The sequence below is a fragment of the Hippichthys cyanospilos genome, chromosome 6 (assembly GCF_059441005.1).
Source record: "Hippichthys cyanospilos isolate Australia breed blue-spotted pipefish chromosome 6, RoL_Hcya_1.0, whole genome shotgun sequence".
NCBI classification, from domain to species: domain Eukaryota; kingdom Metazoa; phylum Chordata; class Actinopteri; order Syngnathiformes; family Syngnathidae; genus Hippichthys; species Hippichthys cyanospilos.
The window spans coordinates 23697465-23715189 of record NC_142374.1 but is presented as its reverse complement, the minus strand read 5'-3'; the positions used below and the strand labels follow the sequence as shown (position 1 = coordinate 23715189).

Here is a 17725-nt window from a genome sequence, read left to right as displayed (position 1 = left end):
CATCAGCCAAATATACTAGTTTTGAAAAAAATAACGATATATAATATTGTGAACAGAAATATATGCGGTGGGCGCAAAAACCCCAACCCTAACCCTATCAAGCGAGTCAGGAAATTGTTGCGATCAAATCATTGCAGAGAAAGGTGAAGACGAGGCGCTGGTGCCTCCCGCCCCGCGCCGCCGCCGCCGCCGCCTCTCATTTGCCACTTGCGCTCCCGGCGGACATGCTCCTTGCGTCGAGCCAGCGGACATGAACGCCTTGGCGTGCGGACTATGTTGGTGCGTGTGCGTGACCGTGTGTGCGCTGAGAGTCGACGCGTCTTGGTGGTGAGTTGAAATTTTCGTGTCGCGTAAAAAGTCATTTATAAGGACGCCTTTCTGCAGGTTTTGCTCGTCATGGTTTTTTTTTTTTTTCATGACTGTGCAGGTTCAAGACATCGCGTTTGTCTTTTGCATCTTATTTTTGGAATATGAATATACTAAAGTTATCAAATGGTCTTGCTGTCCTTTCTTTTTCTCCCATGAAAGCCTTTAAGACGTCTTCACAAGTCTCGACCGGTCCCTTGCTGCTTTTTCCCTTCACGGCAAACATTTCAACACCTCTCGCGATAATCACGCACGTCTACTGTCAGCCTCTCAATTATTTATTCCTCACGGGGACGTGAAGCTAAATACACAGACACATCTCGTCCTCACTTGTTACAGCAATGTTTTCTAACCATGAAAGGATCTATATAAAGATTTAAGTGATTATGATGATTATAGCTTTTTTTTTTAATTTATTATTGTGATTGAGCTTGTATTGTGGAACCTCAAAAAATGGAACCCATAGATAGATAGATAGATAGATAGATAGATAGATAGATAGATAGATATACACACACATGCGATATGTGTGTGAGATGCATTCTCAAAAAAATTGCTGACTCATTCTAATTCTACACTTAAGTCCTTTTCAAATCATATTATACATGGAGTTAGCTCAATAAGTAATTCCTGCAACGTTGAAAGTTGCTAAGTCGAAATCACTAGTTTTAAGAGATGTATTTTTACATTTGAATATAATTACAGTAATGACAATTTTCTTCTCTTCTACTAACCTGTAATTTGATCATAAAACTGCAAGCTAAGTGCCAATACCTTGAAATACTTGCTATCAGTATGTGCCCATTCTTAATGTGTTTGTGTATATACATTCATATGTGTGTGTGTATATACATTCATATGTGTGTGTGTGTGTGTGTGTGTGTGTGTGTGTGTGTACATGATACGTGAAAGTATTTAATTTCTACCGGTTTTAAAAAATTAAAATACTGCACATCAACATAATGGAAGGAATTATTTAACTAATTATTTAATTATTTACCACTGCCAACTTCAAAAATAATGCAGGAACTTTCAAAACTGACAAGACATAAAAATGATGATGAAATAAATACTCAAGCTTCCTTTGGGATTTTTTTTTTTGTTTTTGTTTTTCGCCTTTTGTGCGGAGCCCGTTTAGCTACCGTCCGGTTGTCCACCCAACAGGTACATGAGCAGCCTGGGCTCTCGCGTGATGTGCGACAACATCCCGGGTCTCGTGAGCGAGCAGCGCCGGCTGTGCCGCCAGCACCCACGGGTGATGCAAGCCATCGGCGCCGGCGTGCGGGACTGGATCGCCGAGTGCCAGCACCAGTTTCGCAACCACCGCTGGAACTGCAACACGGTCGCGCGCGATCACAGCCTGTTTGGACGCTTGCTGCTACGCGGTGAGTACGGAATTCCAGTTCCCGTCTTCCGATTATCCGGATGCATCAAGAAGGCCAAATGCTGTCAAAAGTATCCTCGTAATCGCTGCGGCGAAACCTAATGAGACGTGCCCCTAATTTGGAAACTACCAGTGCAGTGGCAGCTTTCCACCAAAAGAGGGTGCTAACAGCAAGCGCTTTAGAACAGTGCTTGGGCCAGACCGATTAAATCACGGTCAATAAATGTATAACTTTAAAAGAATGAACTAAATTTATAACATGCTTCAAATCCCATTCCGGCGATAAGAATAATGGAGTACGTAGTCTCTGTCTTGCTGCGGCGCCCCCCTCAGGCAGCCGCGAGGTGGCCTTCATCTACGCCATCTCATCGGCGGGGGCGGTGCACACGCTGGCGCGGGCGTGCAGCCGCGGCGAATTGGACTCGTGCTCATGCGACCCACGCAAGACGGGCTCCTGGCGCGACCGGGCCGGTTCCTTCCACTGGGGCGGCTGCAGCGACCACGTGGAGCACGCCGCCCGTTTCGGGCACGCTTTTGTGGACGCCAAGGAGAGGAAGGAGCCCGACGCACGGGCGCTCATCAACCTCCACAACAACCGGGCCGGGCGCAAGGTCAGTCGAGCCTCTCCCGCACATCTTTTCTACGAGCCATTTCTTGTAATAAATAGTCAAAAGATAAATTTCGCTTTGGGGACAATAACTGAAATGAAAGACGAAAAGGGTAGCGTAGTGTCATTTCGTTTGGACCAATCATCACTACAAGAACGTGGGTGTAGGAAATCCACCTTGGTGTTACAAGGCCTCAACTCATTCACTACTATCTAGGGCGGAGCCATATGGAGAAAAAATTAGGGCTGGGTAGAAAAGTCGACCGAGTTGGGTAAGTCAACTTAAAAAAATAGGGCACCATGTTAGCACCAGAGTTTTTAACACGGATCTCTTGCCTGCGTACGCAGTGTTTCATCAAGCAGTGGGGAAACGAAGCCTTGTTTTTTTTTACTTCAGTGGATGGTGCTATTGGAATTGTATTCAATTCCCATTGCATCTTTGAACCAACAGTTTCCATTGAGAAGAGCGAAATATTTCAACATGGTTCATTGGACTTCATTTTCTCATCACTAGCGCCCACTACTGGCAAGAAAAAATTGTTTTGCCTTAAGTATCAATGACTGGTATTGGCATCTTTCAGGGGTATCTAATACCTAAAAGTAAAGCAAGTATAGGTTCATACTTGTCCTGGTTGTCAGAAACAGATATAAGCTATAAAGACCAGTGCAATGGGCATAAATCTCCAGCAGATGTCACTGTTTCCTCCATTAAGCGCAACAAAGAAGCTAAACATTCCACTGGCAATAATCTGCATAAATTTGTAGGTGTTAATGTTCGTTAGATTCGATTTTGTTTACAAAATCCACGTTAGTGTGAATTCGCCAGATGAATCGGTCTAAAAAAAGCCTGAACTCACCAAAATGGTTCACGAGGCTTCGTTTTGCCATCGTCATCAAACTCCCCGCTGCCGTTGAAAAACGCGACTGACGAACATGCTCGTCAACGGCAGCGAACGGGTTTAATCCGGGACCCTCACGTGCCAATGGGGGTTTTCCGCGGGCGTCAGGCGGTGAAGCGTCTCCTGAGCCTGGAGTGCAAGTGCCACGGCGTGAGCGGCTCCTGCAGCGCGCGCACCTGCTGGCTGGCCATGGCCGACTTCCGCCGCACCGGAGACGAACTCCGCCGCCGATACGAGCGCGCCGTCCACGTGGCCGTCAACCAGTACGGCGCGGCTCTGACCGCCTTGAGCGCGGCAGGGGGGCGCGCCGCGCCGGGGAAGAACCAGCTGGTCTACTCGGACCAATCCCCCGACTTCTGCGTACGAGACCAGGACGCAGGTACGGAAAACGCCCACCCCGACGCCGATTTTCAAGTACGGGTCTTAGCGCGCCGTCTTCCCGTCAGGATCCGTGGGGACGGGCGGCCGACGATGCAACGCCACGTCCCGGGGGGCCGACGGCTGCTCCGTCATGTGCTGCGGGCGCGGCTACGACACGGCGCGGGTGAGCCGCAGCGCCAAGTGCGAGTGCAAATTCCATTGGTGCTGCGCCGTGCGCTGCAGAGACTGCCACCAAGTGGTGGACGTGCGCACCTGCAAGGACCACACGTGACCCGCAGCCAAAATTCTATGTTGGAATGCTTGATTTTTAAATGGAAAAGGAGTCCAAGAAAAATCGGTTCTAAACTTTGGCCTGTTTAATGTGACCTATAACCTTTGCAACTGAATTGAAAAAGGAGAGAGGGGATCGAGGAAAGCCTACCGGAACATCCGAACTTAGTGTTAACGATAGGTATGCGCTGTTGTTATTAAGTGGATTTGGAGTAATTGATGTCATGGTCATGCCAACCACTTCCTTCAACAAGTTTGTCACTAGTCGTGATTTATACTGACCACTTTTGCCAAATATGGTCACGTGACGACAAGGAGTCCTGTCGTTTTTGTTGTATTTGTTTTGTTTTTCCCTAAAATTTGCGGATTAAAGTGTATTTATTCAGTTTTCATTGTTTTATGATGCTCATGTTTGAAATATTGCTTCTATTGTAACATTTAATAATATTACCAATATAATAATAAGAATCTAAAGTCTAAAGTAGTCCATTTTGCGAATGAATTTGCAATTATGGACGTGGAGTTTGATTTGTTCGCAATCGGCCTGCTAACTAAGCAGCGCCAGTGCTCTAGCTTGTCGAGCTAGCCGATGTGCTCGTAGCGGCTAAGCTAGTGGGGGCAGCGTTCCCATCAAGAGCAATGCATAAACATTGAGATTAAATCACAGTTTGCTCCGATTTTAATGAGATTTTCGTTTTAAAAGTTAATGTTGTGGGCTATTAAAACAACATAAACAAATATATAGAGAGAATTGAAAGAGTAAGTTTCTTACCTGTGTAACATTTCCCTCGTGACAGTACGGCGCTGTTCGCACTAGCAGGTAATATTATTTTTGCTTTTAGCGATGTCTATGCAAACTCATTTTTGCACAACGATCACAAAAGCACACTTTTAACAAAGCTTCCACAACATGGCGGTTAATTTTGAAAGAACTGTGACGTGTCGGCCAGCGGAACTAAGGTAATGAGTTCACTAACTAACGTTCCAGTTTTGTTTTGTTTTTCTTCTTCGAGCATATATCGGCAGAATGCAAGCAATGTTCGGATGCATACTGCCATCTACTGTACAAGAGTGGCACTTTCCATGTTTTTTATTCGAGAACTATAATCATGAGTAAAGCGTTTGAGTTCCATTCCTAGGTACTGCATGTATATATACTTTCGTAATATTTTATGTATTTTGTAATTCAAGTGTTTTTTCACTACAATTTGTAAAATAAAAATACATTAACTTTTTAAAAATAGAACACGGTAATTCGATTTTTTGTGAATCTAAATTTGTAATTGATGTGAAATATTGATAACATATTTTGTATTCAGTGGCTATAAAAAGTCCACTCGTTCAGGTTCCAAGGTTTTTGATTAAAAGTAAAAATTCCAGAAGGAAACAAAAAAAGGAAGGTAGCACAACTGCGCACACCTTTTAGTAACTGATTTTTTTCTTCAATTAAACATTTCAGTGCCTGTATTTCTTTTAAAAGACGTGTCTGAGCCACCGCCACGTTATGACAAATTCCAAAAGGTGATATCGCCCTCTGCGGGCCAGTACAGGAAAAGCTCCGTTTGAAAGCAGATTCAGCAAGCCTGACGCCCCCGAAGGTGCAGCATAACAAAATCTATCAGTGTCTCGAAATGAACAGCAGACAAACACCAAGCAGGTTTTGACTTTTCAGTTTTATTTAAGGTTCATTTTCCAGACCTGCAGAGGACAGTTGAACTTCCTTTTAAGCGCCTCAGCTTCTGTTTCTATGTTGTCGTTTTGTTTCCCCCTTCCTCCTCACGTTTGCGTTAAAAACTCAATTCACGACTGTGGCGGTTTGTCCCCATTTTGATTAGAGTCAGACAATACTGTTAAACGGGGGACGGCGGAGGGGGGGGGGGGGGGGGGGGGCGAGAGCAAACGAGGGTCGTGAATTAAGACGAAAAGAAAGGGAAAAAATGTGGCTGAGGGGGCGGAGGCTAAGCTTGATCCCCACAGGACTTGTTTTGAACATTTCGTTGTGTCACGTCACTTTTCAAAGTTGCACACAATAACGTACGGAAACCCAAACGTGACATTTTAAGGGGGGGGGGGTGTTCAACTGTTATAAACTTGATATTGAACTTCAACTTTAAAATGTCAGGAAACGAGCAGAACAATGACATTATCTTATTTACGTTTATTTTGTAAACACGTTCGCTTGGGAATTCACAGTGACGTGATTGGAAACACTGACTTTGATGACGTCAGATATCGCGATAACTAGCTAAGGTGAGCTCGATTTGGTAACCCGTAAGTCCAGGTAAACGGACTCATTTGCATTTGGCAACAAGTTCAGCAGAATATTGGCCTTTTCATTAAGCAATTTTTGGACAAAAAAAGGGGATTTAGCGACAGTAAAATGTTATTTTTCGCTGAGGCAAATTATTTAGCAGCAGTATTTAACAATTTCTCAAATTTGAATTTCACCATCATATATTAGCATTTTGTGGCCCCAAATTAGCATTTTATGTGCATGTTTAATCCGATTCGTTGAGACTAATAACTATTGCAGCCCGAAATGTGCTTTTGCAGTGGGAAAGTATTATTTTATGACGACTAATTAGCAGTTTGTAATGACACATGAGCACCTTGTGGCCAGAATTAGTACTTTGCACTCACCAAATTTTCAGTCATAAATAAGCGTTTTGTAACCACAATTAATATACTGTGGACAAAAGTGATTATTTTGTGAGGAAACATTATTTTGTAGCAAAGGGAAAATGAAGCTTCATGAAGCACCTGTGCTATTTTTTACTCCTCTAGATGGTGCTCTTGGATTAAAGCGGAACACTACTCCAATGGAAATGGATTCAATTTCCACTCTTTGAACTAAGAGCGCCACCTTGAGGAGTCAAAAACGATCACAAGCGCTTTACGAAGCTTCATTTATCCCTTCCTAGTATTTTGCTAGTTCAAATGATGACTTGTATTTTGTGTTAAAAACGTGACTACTAAGATGCCATAGCTACACAAACACTCTGCAGCCACCGTTTTGCATTTTGTGCATATTATATTCAATTTTATGCGCGCAGTAAATCTCACGAATGTGTAGAATGTTTTTTCCGGGTTTCATCCATAGTATAAGATGCATTTAAGAATCCCCCTCCCCATGTCACGTTTCGGGCGAGGTAACGATACGGCCCCCTACTCTTTTGGCTCCACGTTAAGGCCTCGATTAAGCAAGCTTCCGACAAGGTGGGGCGGGGTTGGGGTTGGGGGGGGGTTTGACCCCCATCCTGGCTTCTACATCATTCCCGCTCTTCTTGGTTTTTTTTCTCCCTACTTGGCGGCTGTCCGTGTTAGGGCTAGGCTACTGTAGGTGCCACACAGTGGCACTGTGAGTAAGGAGTCTAACCCTCGTGCTCAGGATTTGTGCCACCATTTCCCGCGGGGGCCCGACGCCCCAGCATCCCCCCCCCCTTTTTTTTTTTCTTGACCCACCCTTGCAACCGGGCACTGCTCTACCCTCTGATACAGAGGTTTCGGCAAAAACGTCCCCGGTAGAGGAAATGTGGGCCGGCGGCCGGGCCTCTCGGGCTTGGGGTCGTACCACCTTGTACGGGGAGCCCCGCGCATAGCCTGCGCCCTATAATCCCCTAAAAGCACGTCGCGACTCACTCTTCATTCACAGCTTGCTTTGCTCCAAAAAATTGGCGGCGCCGACTATCTGATAAGGTTTCACACTTTGTTGTTAGTTGTTTAAAAAGAAGACCCTCATTTGAGATTAATTGAATTTTTGTCAGTTTTGGGGTGCTCGGTGCGATGCTGGACGCCTCCCCCCTTCTCTCCCCGCCGCCACGATCTAGTTCTAAGGAGTGGCGATGGTAGCAAACGGAGATTATGGAAACATTTGTGAGCCACAAACAAAAAAAAAGTAGAAGGAGAAAAAAAAAAAAAGAGTGTGGACCAAAAGAAAGAATAGTTGTTACTTTGTTAATCATATTTCATACTCTGCAGATTGATGTGTTTCACTTGGGGGGGGGGGGGGGGGTAAAAGTGGGTGTGGGGGCGTACACGATGAGAGGGGTAAATGGGGCGTAGTCTTTGTATTCAGTGGCGGTCCGCGGCGGCACTCTGTAGCAACTCTGTGGCGGGCTGTCCCGGGGGTCTGAAGGCGGTCTGGAAGCCTGGCGGGGGGGAGTGGAAGTGGCTGATGGGGTTGACTGCGGGGGCGGGGGGCAGGTAAGGGGCCCAGCCGGCGGCGGCTGCCGCCGCTCTGTGGTGGAGGGGGAGGTGGTGGGCGTCCAGGATGCCGCCGTGGAGGGGCTGGGGGGTGGGCGCCGGCGCCGAGCCCGCCGGACCGTCCATCTCTGTGAGCGCCTGAAGGGACTTGAGCCAGTGGGGGGGATTGTCGTCCTGGAGACAGTCTAAACTGGCGCCAGCCGAGGCCGGCACGCCTGCGCCAAAAGAGGGAGACAAGATCGCAATTAAAGAGGGTGGAGTCAACGGGCCGCCTCTTTGAAGGAGCGGAGGGGGAAGCGCGGAGGAGTCTCCTTGGCGGGGTCCAACCCACCTGTGATGATGGCGGGGTCCATCCAGCTGGTCGCGCTGTCCCAGCTCAGGCTGTGTGAAATGCCGGCCGGCCCGCCGATGTGGTTAACACTGTTTGAGGACGAGGAGGACGAAGAGGACGAGGAGTTGGGAAGACCCCCGAAGTTGATGTTGATGTTCGGCAGGAGGGCTCGGAGGCCATCTTGCCACTCTTTCACATTTAGGCCTTCTATAGAGCCGCTGTTTTCTGCAGGGAGGGGGAGCACACGGCGCACGTTGGTAGCTACTCGTTGAACTGGGGGATCAATAAATCCGATCGGCGAACCACCGAGCGCTATGAAATCGGCGTCTGATTTATTAGCCTTAGAAACTACATTTTGCAGTGGTATTTTTATGTTACTCGGCAACTAGATCGGATCACCGTTTGTTTCATTACTAGCTCTTCCGTCGAAAATTTGTATCACTAAGGACAATGCGCATCTATTAATAAAACGGGGGTGTCGAACCTCCGGCCCGCGGGCCGTACCTGGCCCACAAACGGCCTTAATCCGGCCCGCGAGATGATTTTGTAAAGTGTAAAAATAAACATAATTTTTTGAAACTTTTATGATTAATAGTAATGTTGTGATATGAATACACAAGCATGATTTTATTGGCCCGGCCGGCCCACAAAAAAACGGCCGCACGAAGCGTTGGGGGGTACCTGAGATGGGGATCCCTCCCAGACCCGTGCTGTGCTGAGGAGGCAGATTGAGGTCCAGGAAATGACTGTGCGAGGCAGCGCTGGCTGAGTGGTTCAAGTGCGTGAGGTGGTTCCGCGTGGGGAGGCCCATCCAGGGCTGCCTGGCGCCTTGCTGCTGCTGGGCGGCCTGGCCCGACTGCGCGCCGGGGAAAGCGCACGAGCTGTAGACGGCTCTGTGGTGGATCTGGGGGACGCGGGGCGCGGCGCCGGGGAAGTGGTGAGAGTTGCCGGCGTTGCCGTTGGGCGGAGGCAGGCCGGGCCCGTGACCCCTGCCCTGGGCCGCCGGCCCCGGGGAGGCGGGGCTCCGGTCCTGCACCGACAGCTCCTTCTCGATCAGGTCGGCCAGCGCTTTGCGGGTCACGTCGAACGGGTCGAAGCCCAGGTCGTCGTCCTGTTGTTTGCTGGACGAGCCGAAGCCGAAGGCCGCCTGCCAGTCCGTGGATGACGACACCGGCATCGTGTCTGCCGCCAGATCAAACGCGGGTGTTCATTTTAGGCGTGACGGAAGCGCGCAGACGAAACAGAAGAAGGCCGGAAGTATGGGCGCGTCTTTTAAACGGTAACTTTTTCATTACTTTTAGCCCGTCTTCAGGTGTTGAGCTCGGTTCGAGCTCGACGCTTCCGCAAAATCCACGCGTCAAATGACGTTATTTCGAAATTTCGGAATTTTTTACGACGGGCAACACAGCGCACGAGCCGTTGCTTATGGAAGTTTAGTTCGCCGGTAAAAACAGCATTATGATTCGTCTGAAAAGGAATATCTAAATAACGTAAACAACTCCTGGCGAGCACCATGTTGGGGAGGGATGACAAGTCTGTTTGGATCATTTAAATCCACTAGGATTCTCACCTCCGTAATAGAGTCGTAGCGTTTAGTACATTTACCGCCACATAGAGTAAGGGAGAATATCGTCTGACTTGGGGGGGGGTGCAAAATGCGTGCCTGCGCGTCAAGTATAAACAAAGTTGGACTTTTGCTGCAGGCTTGTTTTCACCATAGTGAATTTCAGTACAATGCAAATGCAGGAAAAAATGTATTATGCAACAGGGGTTTTTTCATTGTATGAGGAAGTAAGAAAGAAGGAAAGGCTTCAACACATGCGTTTTGTTTTCACAATGGGGGATTTTTTTTGCGCACGCAGGTTTCGTAGTAGAGGACTTCACTGCAGCGTGCCCGAAATTAAAGAGCAGCGGGAGATCAAATTCCAACACACACAGCTTTCTCCCCCTCAACCAAACAAGCAAACTATTCAGGCAGATAGCGAGCGCTTGTGAAAGAAATGGTTATAATTCCAAGCACTTCATTGCCCTTTATCCGACACTCGGCCTTTTTTCAGACCCTGAGAACACAACGTTTTGAGAATGCCAAGCACCTAGCATGCACAATGCCTCAATCACTAGAACAGTGACGCCCATATGATAGAACGTGTGTACAAGAGCGGAGCGATATGTCGAAGAACTGTTGTTAATACGAGCACAGGATTGGTTCTCCTTCTCAACTGTCGGTGATTTGCTTGGTAAATTTGATAGCACGGCGACAGAAAGCAAAGTGCGTCAAGGCAACAGCGGCGCCGGGGAGACGGAGCTCCAAACGCGGGCACGTGCAGATAAACTTCTATTATTATTACTACTCTAATTGTGAGCTCACTAGGAATTTAGATTGAAGTCTTAATGTTAATGGCTAGAGGCGACGGAGGATAAACCGGTCGGGCCAAAATCGAATTCTCGCCCCCGCTATTCATCGTGTTCCAATGATGACGTAGCCGTGACATTTCACAACGCGAGCCCGAAGGCGCTTTCACATACATTTCGGGCGACAGTACAGGTTGGTATAGGCCAAAGTGTTTATGTCTACTTTAAATGAGGTTATGTTAACCGTGTTGGCTCATAGTTGCTGGGTATGTCTGACGTTATAATGGCCCGACATAAGACCCAAAACATGTTTCAAACGATTTTTGGATATTTGTCTCTTTGCTGTAAAGTAGCAATAGTCTCATGTTTTTTTTTCAGGCTCAATACGATATGTTCAAGGAGGCCAAAAAAACATATTTGCAGCTTGTATTCATTCATTACTGCAAAAAATATTTTTAAAAAACTACAAAATCAAACGTCTTTAAGCATTTGTTCTTTAGCAACTTTTCAGATTCATATGATACTAATTATTAAATCATTTTTTGACTATCTTTGTGGTAATATTTGAACAAGATTGAGGGAGCTCACAGTGTCATGAGCATATCTTAAAATGTTGAATGAAAGCTTAAACAAGCAAATAGCTCCCAATACACCTCTGGAGTAAATCAAGTTGTCCAAATTTTCAGAATAACAGAATTGTTCAAACTTCACTTATCTTTGTTTTCAAGCAAATTTCATACCAAAAAAAAAAAGGTGATTAATTCCAGGATCAGCAGAAATTCTTTGAAGTTAACCGAAAATGTTACACAATAGTTCCCTGAAGGTAACTGAGTTAAATACATTAATCACCCATCGGAGTTCTCCAAAAGGCCGAAGCCGATATTTGCCGTTGTGCTATTTGAATCTGCGTTAACATTAATGCGCCCAAAAAATGATCATGGGAGATTTATAGAAAAAAAAAAAAATCAACAAGTGAGATATGTATGACTGTGAACATACACAAAACTGCGAGACAACAGTTTCACCCAGCATGTTTTTAGCCCGGTGGCCTGCCAGGGTTTTCCTACCCTACCACCAGGCTGCGACCACCTCCAACCCTTGACAAATGATCCCCCCACCCCCACATCCATCCACAAGGAACAGCGACAGACATGAAAAAAAGATAGCGTTACCTGACGTGAAGAGGCTGTGCGGTTCCGGAGTCATGGCCCAGTCCGAGCTGCGGGGGTTGCTGGGAAACGGGGGCAGACCGGTGGGGAGGGGGTTGGGGTGCCTGAAATTGCTGTTGTCCGAAAAGAGCGACTGCGACTCGGCCGCCGCGCCCTCAAAGGGCGAGCGGGCCGTGAGGTCCGACACGCTGATGGGCACCACCAGGGTGGGCTTGGTCAAACCCGGGGGAGGGGACGGGGAGTCACTTGTGGGTATCTGCCGGAAGAGCCGGAGACAACACCTTTGATTTCTTGTCTGACTTGTTCAATTGGGGGGGAAACACCAAAAGCCTCCGAAGCGGTTTTACCTGTTGTAAAGTATCTCCGTTCACCATAGCGATGGACTCGGAAGGCTTGTCGCTGGGGCTGCGGGCACAGTATTGCGTGTCTATTAGTGATAGCGGAACAAACCTCTTGGTGCGCTTTGCGTAGCAAGGATGTGGCCTGTCCTACCTGTTGCTGTCACAGTTTGAGGAGAAGGGGGACATGGCAGTGCACTGGCCGGGACCAAGGTCCGGATCCAGACCGTCTGAGGTGAGACCCTCTTGGTCGAGATAGTCTAGCAGCGGAGGGGACTTGCGGTCCTCTGAAAGGCCATTGGCTAGTTTGCTATGCCCTGACAACGTGGGCCACCCATCTTTGCCATTGCTACTGTTTTGTCTGCCGCAAAAAAAAAAAAAAAAGTGAGGCATCACATTCATTCGCTAGAAAGCAGAAAACGGACCGGATTCAAGAAAATGCCGACCTTTGTGTTAAGCCCGATTTACTCTTGGACTTTTCTGTTCCACATGCTGGAGGTTGTAGAAAGCTAGGGTTTATTTTATACAGGTCTTGGAGTAGTTTTTGCTCATATTCTTGATGTTTCCCTGCCTGGGGACGGGACGTCAATAAAGTCAATGCAAATGAAAAGCGCGGCAGCTGCCACCGATGACATTACCTGCATTTCATCTTTAGTAAAGCTGGCCGCTTCATCTCCGAGCTCATGTAGATACATACAATCAGGTTTAGGACACTGCATACTTTTCAGGAAGTAACTGCAGTACTTTGTTGTGCCTAAAGACGCCTGCGAGAAGAAAATGAGAATTACAAATACGGGACACTCAGACGGAATCGTTTTCGGGGCCCGCGGGAGAAATCGGCGCTGAAATGTTACCTTGAGTGTTCTGCCATCAACCACCACATTGTTCACACATTGTATAGCTCTTAGCGCGTCTTCCGGGCGGACGTAAGTGACATACGCACTGGCGCTCGGCCCCTGGACCATTGGAAGCATGAAGAAGAGACAATTCAGACAGACAGCTGCCGCAACAATTCAGTTTTTGCACTTGTCTTGCGAGAAAAAAACACAAAATCAAAAAGAAAGTCTGGGGCTTCCGAAACGTATCGCACTTTGTAGACTTGCTCCTTTACAGTCAGTGTGAAAATCCAGGAAACCAACATTGTCTATTACTGGTCACAACAAAATAGACAGACTATAGCCATAGACAGACTAACGGAATTAGCATCACTTGCTGCAGTTGTAAGACTGTACGCAACAAATACTAGAACACTAATGGTTCAGCAACACAGACAAAATAATACTCACAGGTTTACACGTTTTTCGCTTTGTGGAAAAACAACTGCTTAACCAACAGCCAGCAAGCTGATGTCACCCAAAAACAAAACAGTACCAGATTCTATCGGCCAATATCTCCAATATTAGCACTCCTATACAAGCAGCCTATTTGAAACTCCTCTGCTGCTCTTATATCCAGAAGCGAGACAAATGACTTGATCAAGTCTCTTCTAACATGTCACACTAACACAAACAAACAAACAAAAGTGAAATCCTGGTGGCCGAGGTGCACACACCGGAAGTAGCGCAATCATACGGCATCTCGGGAGAACACTTTGGGCAAATGACCCCCAAGACACATCGACTTTAAAATGTTTATATATAACTCCGCACCAACCGCATGCGTGCAAAACCCAAGTCAAGATCACCACGTCTGCTTACACGCTACTAGTCATCGGTGCTGTAATCATCCTTTTTGTTTTCTTGTTCCATTTGCGAGCTGGATCGGATAGCATCGGGCAGCTCTCACCACAACCAATGTGTGAGTCAGAATCTTTTAAGCGCAAAATTCGACATGAAAACTAAATAATAGGCTGTCTATGAACTCACCTGTGACCCCGCGTAAGACGTACTATTGTTGATGACCACTTTATGGATCTTCCCAAACCTTCCAAAATACTCTGGTCGTTTTAGGACCTGTGGGTGAAACAAAATCACTTAGCTCTTTTCATACACCGCCATTAATAATTGTTTTTACATATGAGCGCTCACCTCGGGGTCGGCGAGGCGTTGCGAAAGCCCCACCACGAACACCAGGTTCCTCTGGACTACTCGGACGCTGGCCAAGTGCTTGCGGTTCTCCGTCACCTTCTGCTTCTTCTCGTTCTGTTTCTGTTTCTTTTCATTCTTTATCCTCTGGATCTCCTCCTGTGACAGAGGCTTGTACACGGCGGGGTCCTCAGGGTACGGCTGCAAAAAAGACAGCAAAAAAAAAAAAAAACAAACATCACCAACGGAGTGGAGCGGCACGGCATCAAGCATAACAATGGATTTTGCTTTATGCTGAGTAGGCACTCAAGATGGAACGTGCTGGCTTCTATGCAGTAGCATAGTCACTATTACAGTTAAATACTTGTATAAATAGCCTAAGCCATAAATAAAACAATGAAAAGACACTCTAATATGCGAGTGAAGCAGTGTTGTCACAATTGCCTGAAATGAGTGACTTACTTACTTATGTTACTGACTACTTCTTCCAAAAAGTTCCCTCGTTTTTAAAGTAAATATAGCGAGATTCAGCAGATGCTGACCACCCAGCATAACGCAAAAATGACACCCGGTTCCGCCACTCACTTATTTTACTTTATATACTTTTCCAGCCCTAAAATAAAATGATGAAATTGATATGCAAATACAAGAAGAATGTTCTTTCAACCCCCCCAAGACTCTCCTTGACGCCTTTGCAAAACCTTTTCAGGCAACGTGGTTTTGATATTCAATTATGCATGCATGAAATCTGGTCGCCGTAGTCAGGATTATGCAAAATACATTTAAATTCCCTAATAAAAGCCAAACTTCCAAGTGCGTAAATTCCTGATTCATTAAGTCCCACAAATTCCCGTGGAAAGTTTCCACCTTAAAGTATTCACTGCATTCAGAACCTTCAGCGTCCATCCTGCAGGTCAGTCTTGCTCACCTTTCTGCAGGCTGGGCAAAGACCGTTCTCGTCTGTGCGGATGCGGTGCCAGCAGAAGCGGCAGATCTGGTAGCCGCAGGTGCAGGGGAAGAAGTTGACATCGTCGATCTCCAGCGGTTCCATGCACAGGGGGCACTCCATGGGGTCGTCCTTCATTTCGGGGCTATGGGACATCCTACGGCGCAGTGGGGTGGAACGATGAAACGGTCACGGAACACACAGCTGCCAAGAACAAAGTGCAACCAAAATTGAAGCCAGGCCATACTTAGTCGTGATGGAGAGCATTGGTTCAACCTTTTTTTCAATGATGTACCCCCATGTAAACTATTTTTCCAGCCAAGTACTGCCAAACAAGTGCATCGCATTTTGGGGGCATGGGGATGAATTAAAACAGAATTTTTTTTTTATCATGTTAGGGTATCAAAAAGCATCAACCTTCCCAGGTTAGAGATGCACAGTCTGTCGAACATTTTTAAACGCTGCTTTTCTCCCCCCTGGCATTCACTCCATGAGTAATCTTGGCTCTGTCTGTTTTACTTCCTCCTTTATTTTAACTCTGTTTTATATCGACTTTATTACCGTTTCATTATGATTTTTGTGCTTGATAACCTGTTTGCCTTTTAGTGCCTGTGCAGCACTTTGATCAACTCTTTGAGGTTGTTTTTAAATGTACTTTATAAATAAACTTTGCCTTGAATTCATGTAACCCTTATGTGGTATTTTGGTCCTTTTTGTGTCCTGTTATGATACAGAAGAGTGCCACGCAATGAAATACACCGCATATGGGTTAAGCTCAATCGTTCTCTGTTCCCGTGCAGGTGTAGCTGCTGGGGCGCTGCTACTTGCCTAGCCTGTGTGTTTATACAAATAGGGGGAATTCAGGACAGTGGAAAGCTGTGAAATAAGGCTCATGGACAGCTGCAGGGCTATGGGAGGTCACTCAGCATAAAAATATTAAAAGCGCATCATCAACCTTTAAGTCTATCGTGCTTGTCCTCATTAGCGTCTGGCGTGAGATGGAGCCAACCCTCATAGAATATGCAAACTTCACCCAGGAAAGCTGAAGCAGAGATACAACCTCTCAAACTGAGTATATCTGATGAACATGGTATGGATGTTTCTGGAATATGGGAGAAACAGGAAATCCAAAGCAGAGATTTGAACCCGAGTAATGTAAGTCGAGTCCTACAATTCAGAGATGACCTCCCACTAAATGAAGCAGCGGCTAATTTTTGAATAGCCCGCCTGGATGAAGCAGTCTAAACACAAGTTGACAGTTTCAACATGTGCAGTATTTCGATGCTCCCGAACGCCAAATACGCATCAGCAGCGATTGTGTATAAATAACGCGTTGTTAACAGTCATGCTCTACTTAGTATGTGACAAGATGGGACTGCCAAAACTTGGGATTCCGATCCAGATTCGTGAACCCAACAACAACAACAAAAAAGAACCTATGCATTACGAAGGGGAAGAAAACAAACAGCAGCATTTCAAATGCTGCCAATGCAGTTGTCAAGCCATTGTTTGACCGGCGTACAGCCCGATCATATTGTACCCCTTCCGAGTCGTACCTTTTGACAAAGATATTTTTGAACATCGCTAAGGAGAAGCTAACATTAGCCACGAATCGCATAATGGGAAGCTGCTTTTTATATAAGAAGGCAGGGCGAGAGAAAGGGGGGGAAAGGCGTCCGTAGGGTGGGCGGCGAAGCTTTGCAACATCCAAATAGTTCATGTGCAAGCGGAGTTTCAACACGACAATGATATGAACTACTTTATAAAACGGTTTACACGACGTGACGTTCTGCCCCGCTTACATAGTGACAGCTCGCTTGGAGATAAACGCCTAGCATGTCGGCTAGCCTCGGATGCTAACAGCGGAGGCTTACGGACGCGGCCTACCGATGCTAACGGGGAGCTGGACGAAACTTGACCGCGGTTAAAGCGTCTGACAGCGCTCTCACCGGCGAGGGGACACGCCGGCCGGGGTCGAGCGGACTCGAGGACACTCAGCCGCCCAGCGAAGCGATAAAAGGGCGTCTTCGGCGGGTTTGAGGGAGGGTGAAGGCGAGTTAGCTCGTCTTAGCGACTTGGCTTACGTTAGCGTTACTTACCCTGTCCGTATTTAGCTTAGGATTCCACTCCAAGAGAGTCACACCGAATTGGGCGGGGACTGGGAGCCAATGTGTGTGAAATGTCAAAATACCTCGAAGCGGCCACTTGGGATAACCGTGGATGTGTTGTTGGGTTTTAATTAAAAAGCTATGAAGGTGTCTTTTTGCCTCTTGTCTTTTCTTAGTATTGAGGAGACAATTTACGCTCAAACCACCATCTTAGCTAGCATTAAAATAGGGAGGAGGGAGTGGAGTAGTGCTGGACGTCAGGGAGTCTGCGCAAAGGGCCCGGTGCATTGTGGGAGACGGAGTTTTTTAATACTTAATATAGCCTTTGCCCCCGGGAAGTTCCAGCA

The 17725-nt window shown here is 46.7% G+C and overlaps 2 protein-coding genes across 4 annotated transcripts; one reads left to right on the top strand and one right to left on the bottom strand.

Annotated features, from left to right (window-relative positions):
* The first annotated feature begins 59 nt into the window (after window positions 1-59).
* wnt2 (wingless-type MMTV integration site family member 2) lies at window positions 60-4208 on the top strand. The gene is made up of 5 exons (XM_088416769.1): window positions 60-327; window positions 1531-1751; window positions 2084-2361; window positions 3365-3635; window positions 3703-4208. The coding sequence occupies exons 1-5, from the start codon at window positions 251-253 to the stop codon at window positions 3906-3908; spliced, it is 1053 nt and encodes a 350-aa protein (XP_088272895.1). The 5' UTR covers window positions 60-250; the 3' UTR covers window positions 3909-4208.
* Window positions 4209-5561: 1353 nt separating this feature from the next.
* Window positions 5562-17579, bottom strand: cnot4a (CCR4-NOT transcription complex, subunit 4a). 3 transcript variants are annotated; one of them, XM_088417827.1, is made up of 13 exons: window positions 17370-17579; window positions 15253-15474; window positions 14328-14525; window positions 14167-14252; window positions 13155-13263; window positions 12939-13064; window positions 12747-12871; window positions 12455-12661; window positions 12310-12367; window positions 11966-12218; window positions 9123-9623; window positions 8442-8666; window positions 5562-8325 (listed from the first exon to the last, which is right to left on the bottom strand). In XM_088417827.1, the coding sequence occupies exons 2-13, from the start codon at window positions 15424-15426 to the stop codon at window positions 7979-7981; spliced, it is 2409 nt and encodes an 802-aa protein (XP_088273953.1). In that variant the 5' UTR covers window positions 15427-15474; window positions 17370-17579; the 3' UTR covers window positions 5562-7978. The 3 variants fall into 3 exon arrangements, with proteins under 3 accessions (XP_088273953.1, XP_088273954.1, XP_088273952.1); XM_088417828.1 differs by having other exon boundaries at window positions 15253-15427; XM_088417826.1 differs by lacking the exon at window positions 17370-17579 and having other exon boundaries at window positions 13155-13256; window positions 14166-14252; window positions 15253-15427.
* Window positions 17580-17725: the final 146 nt, after the last annotated feature.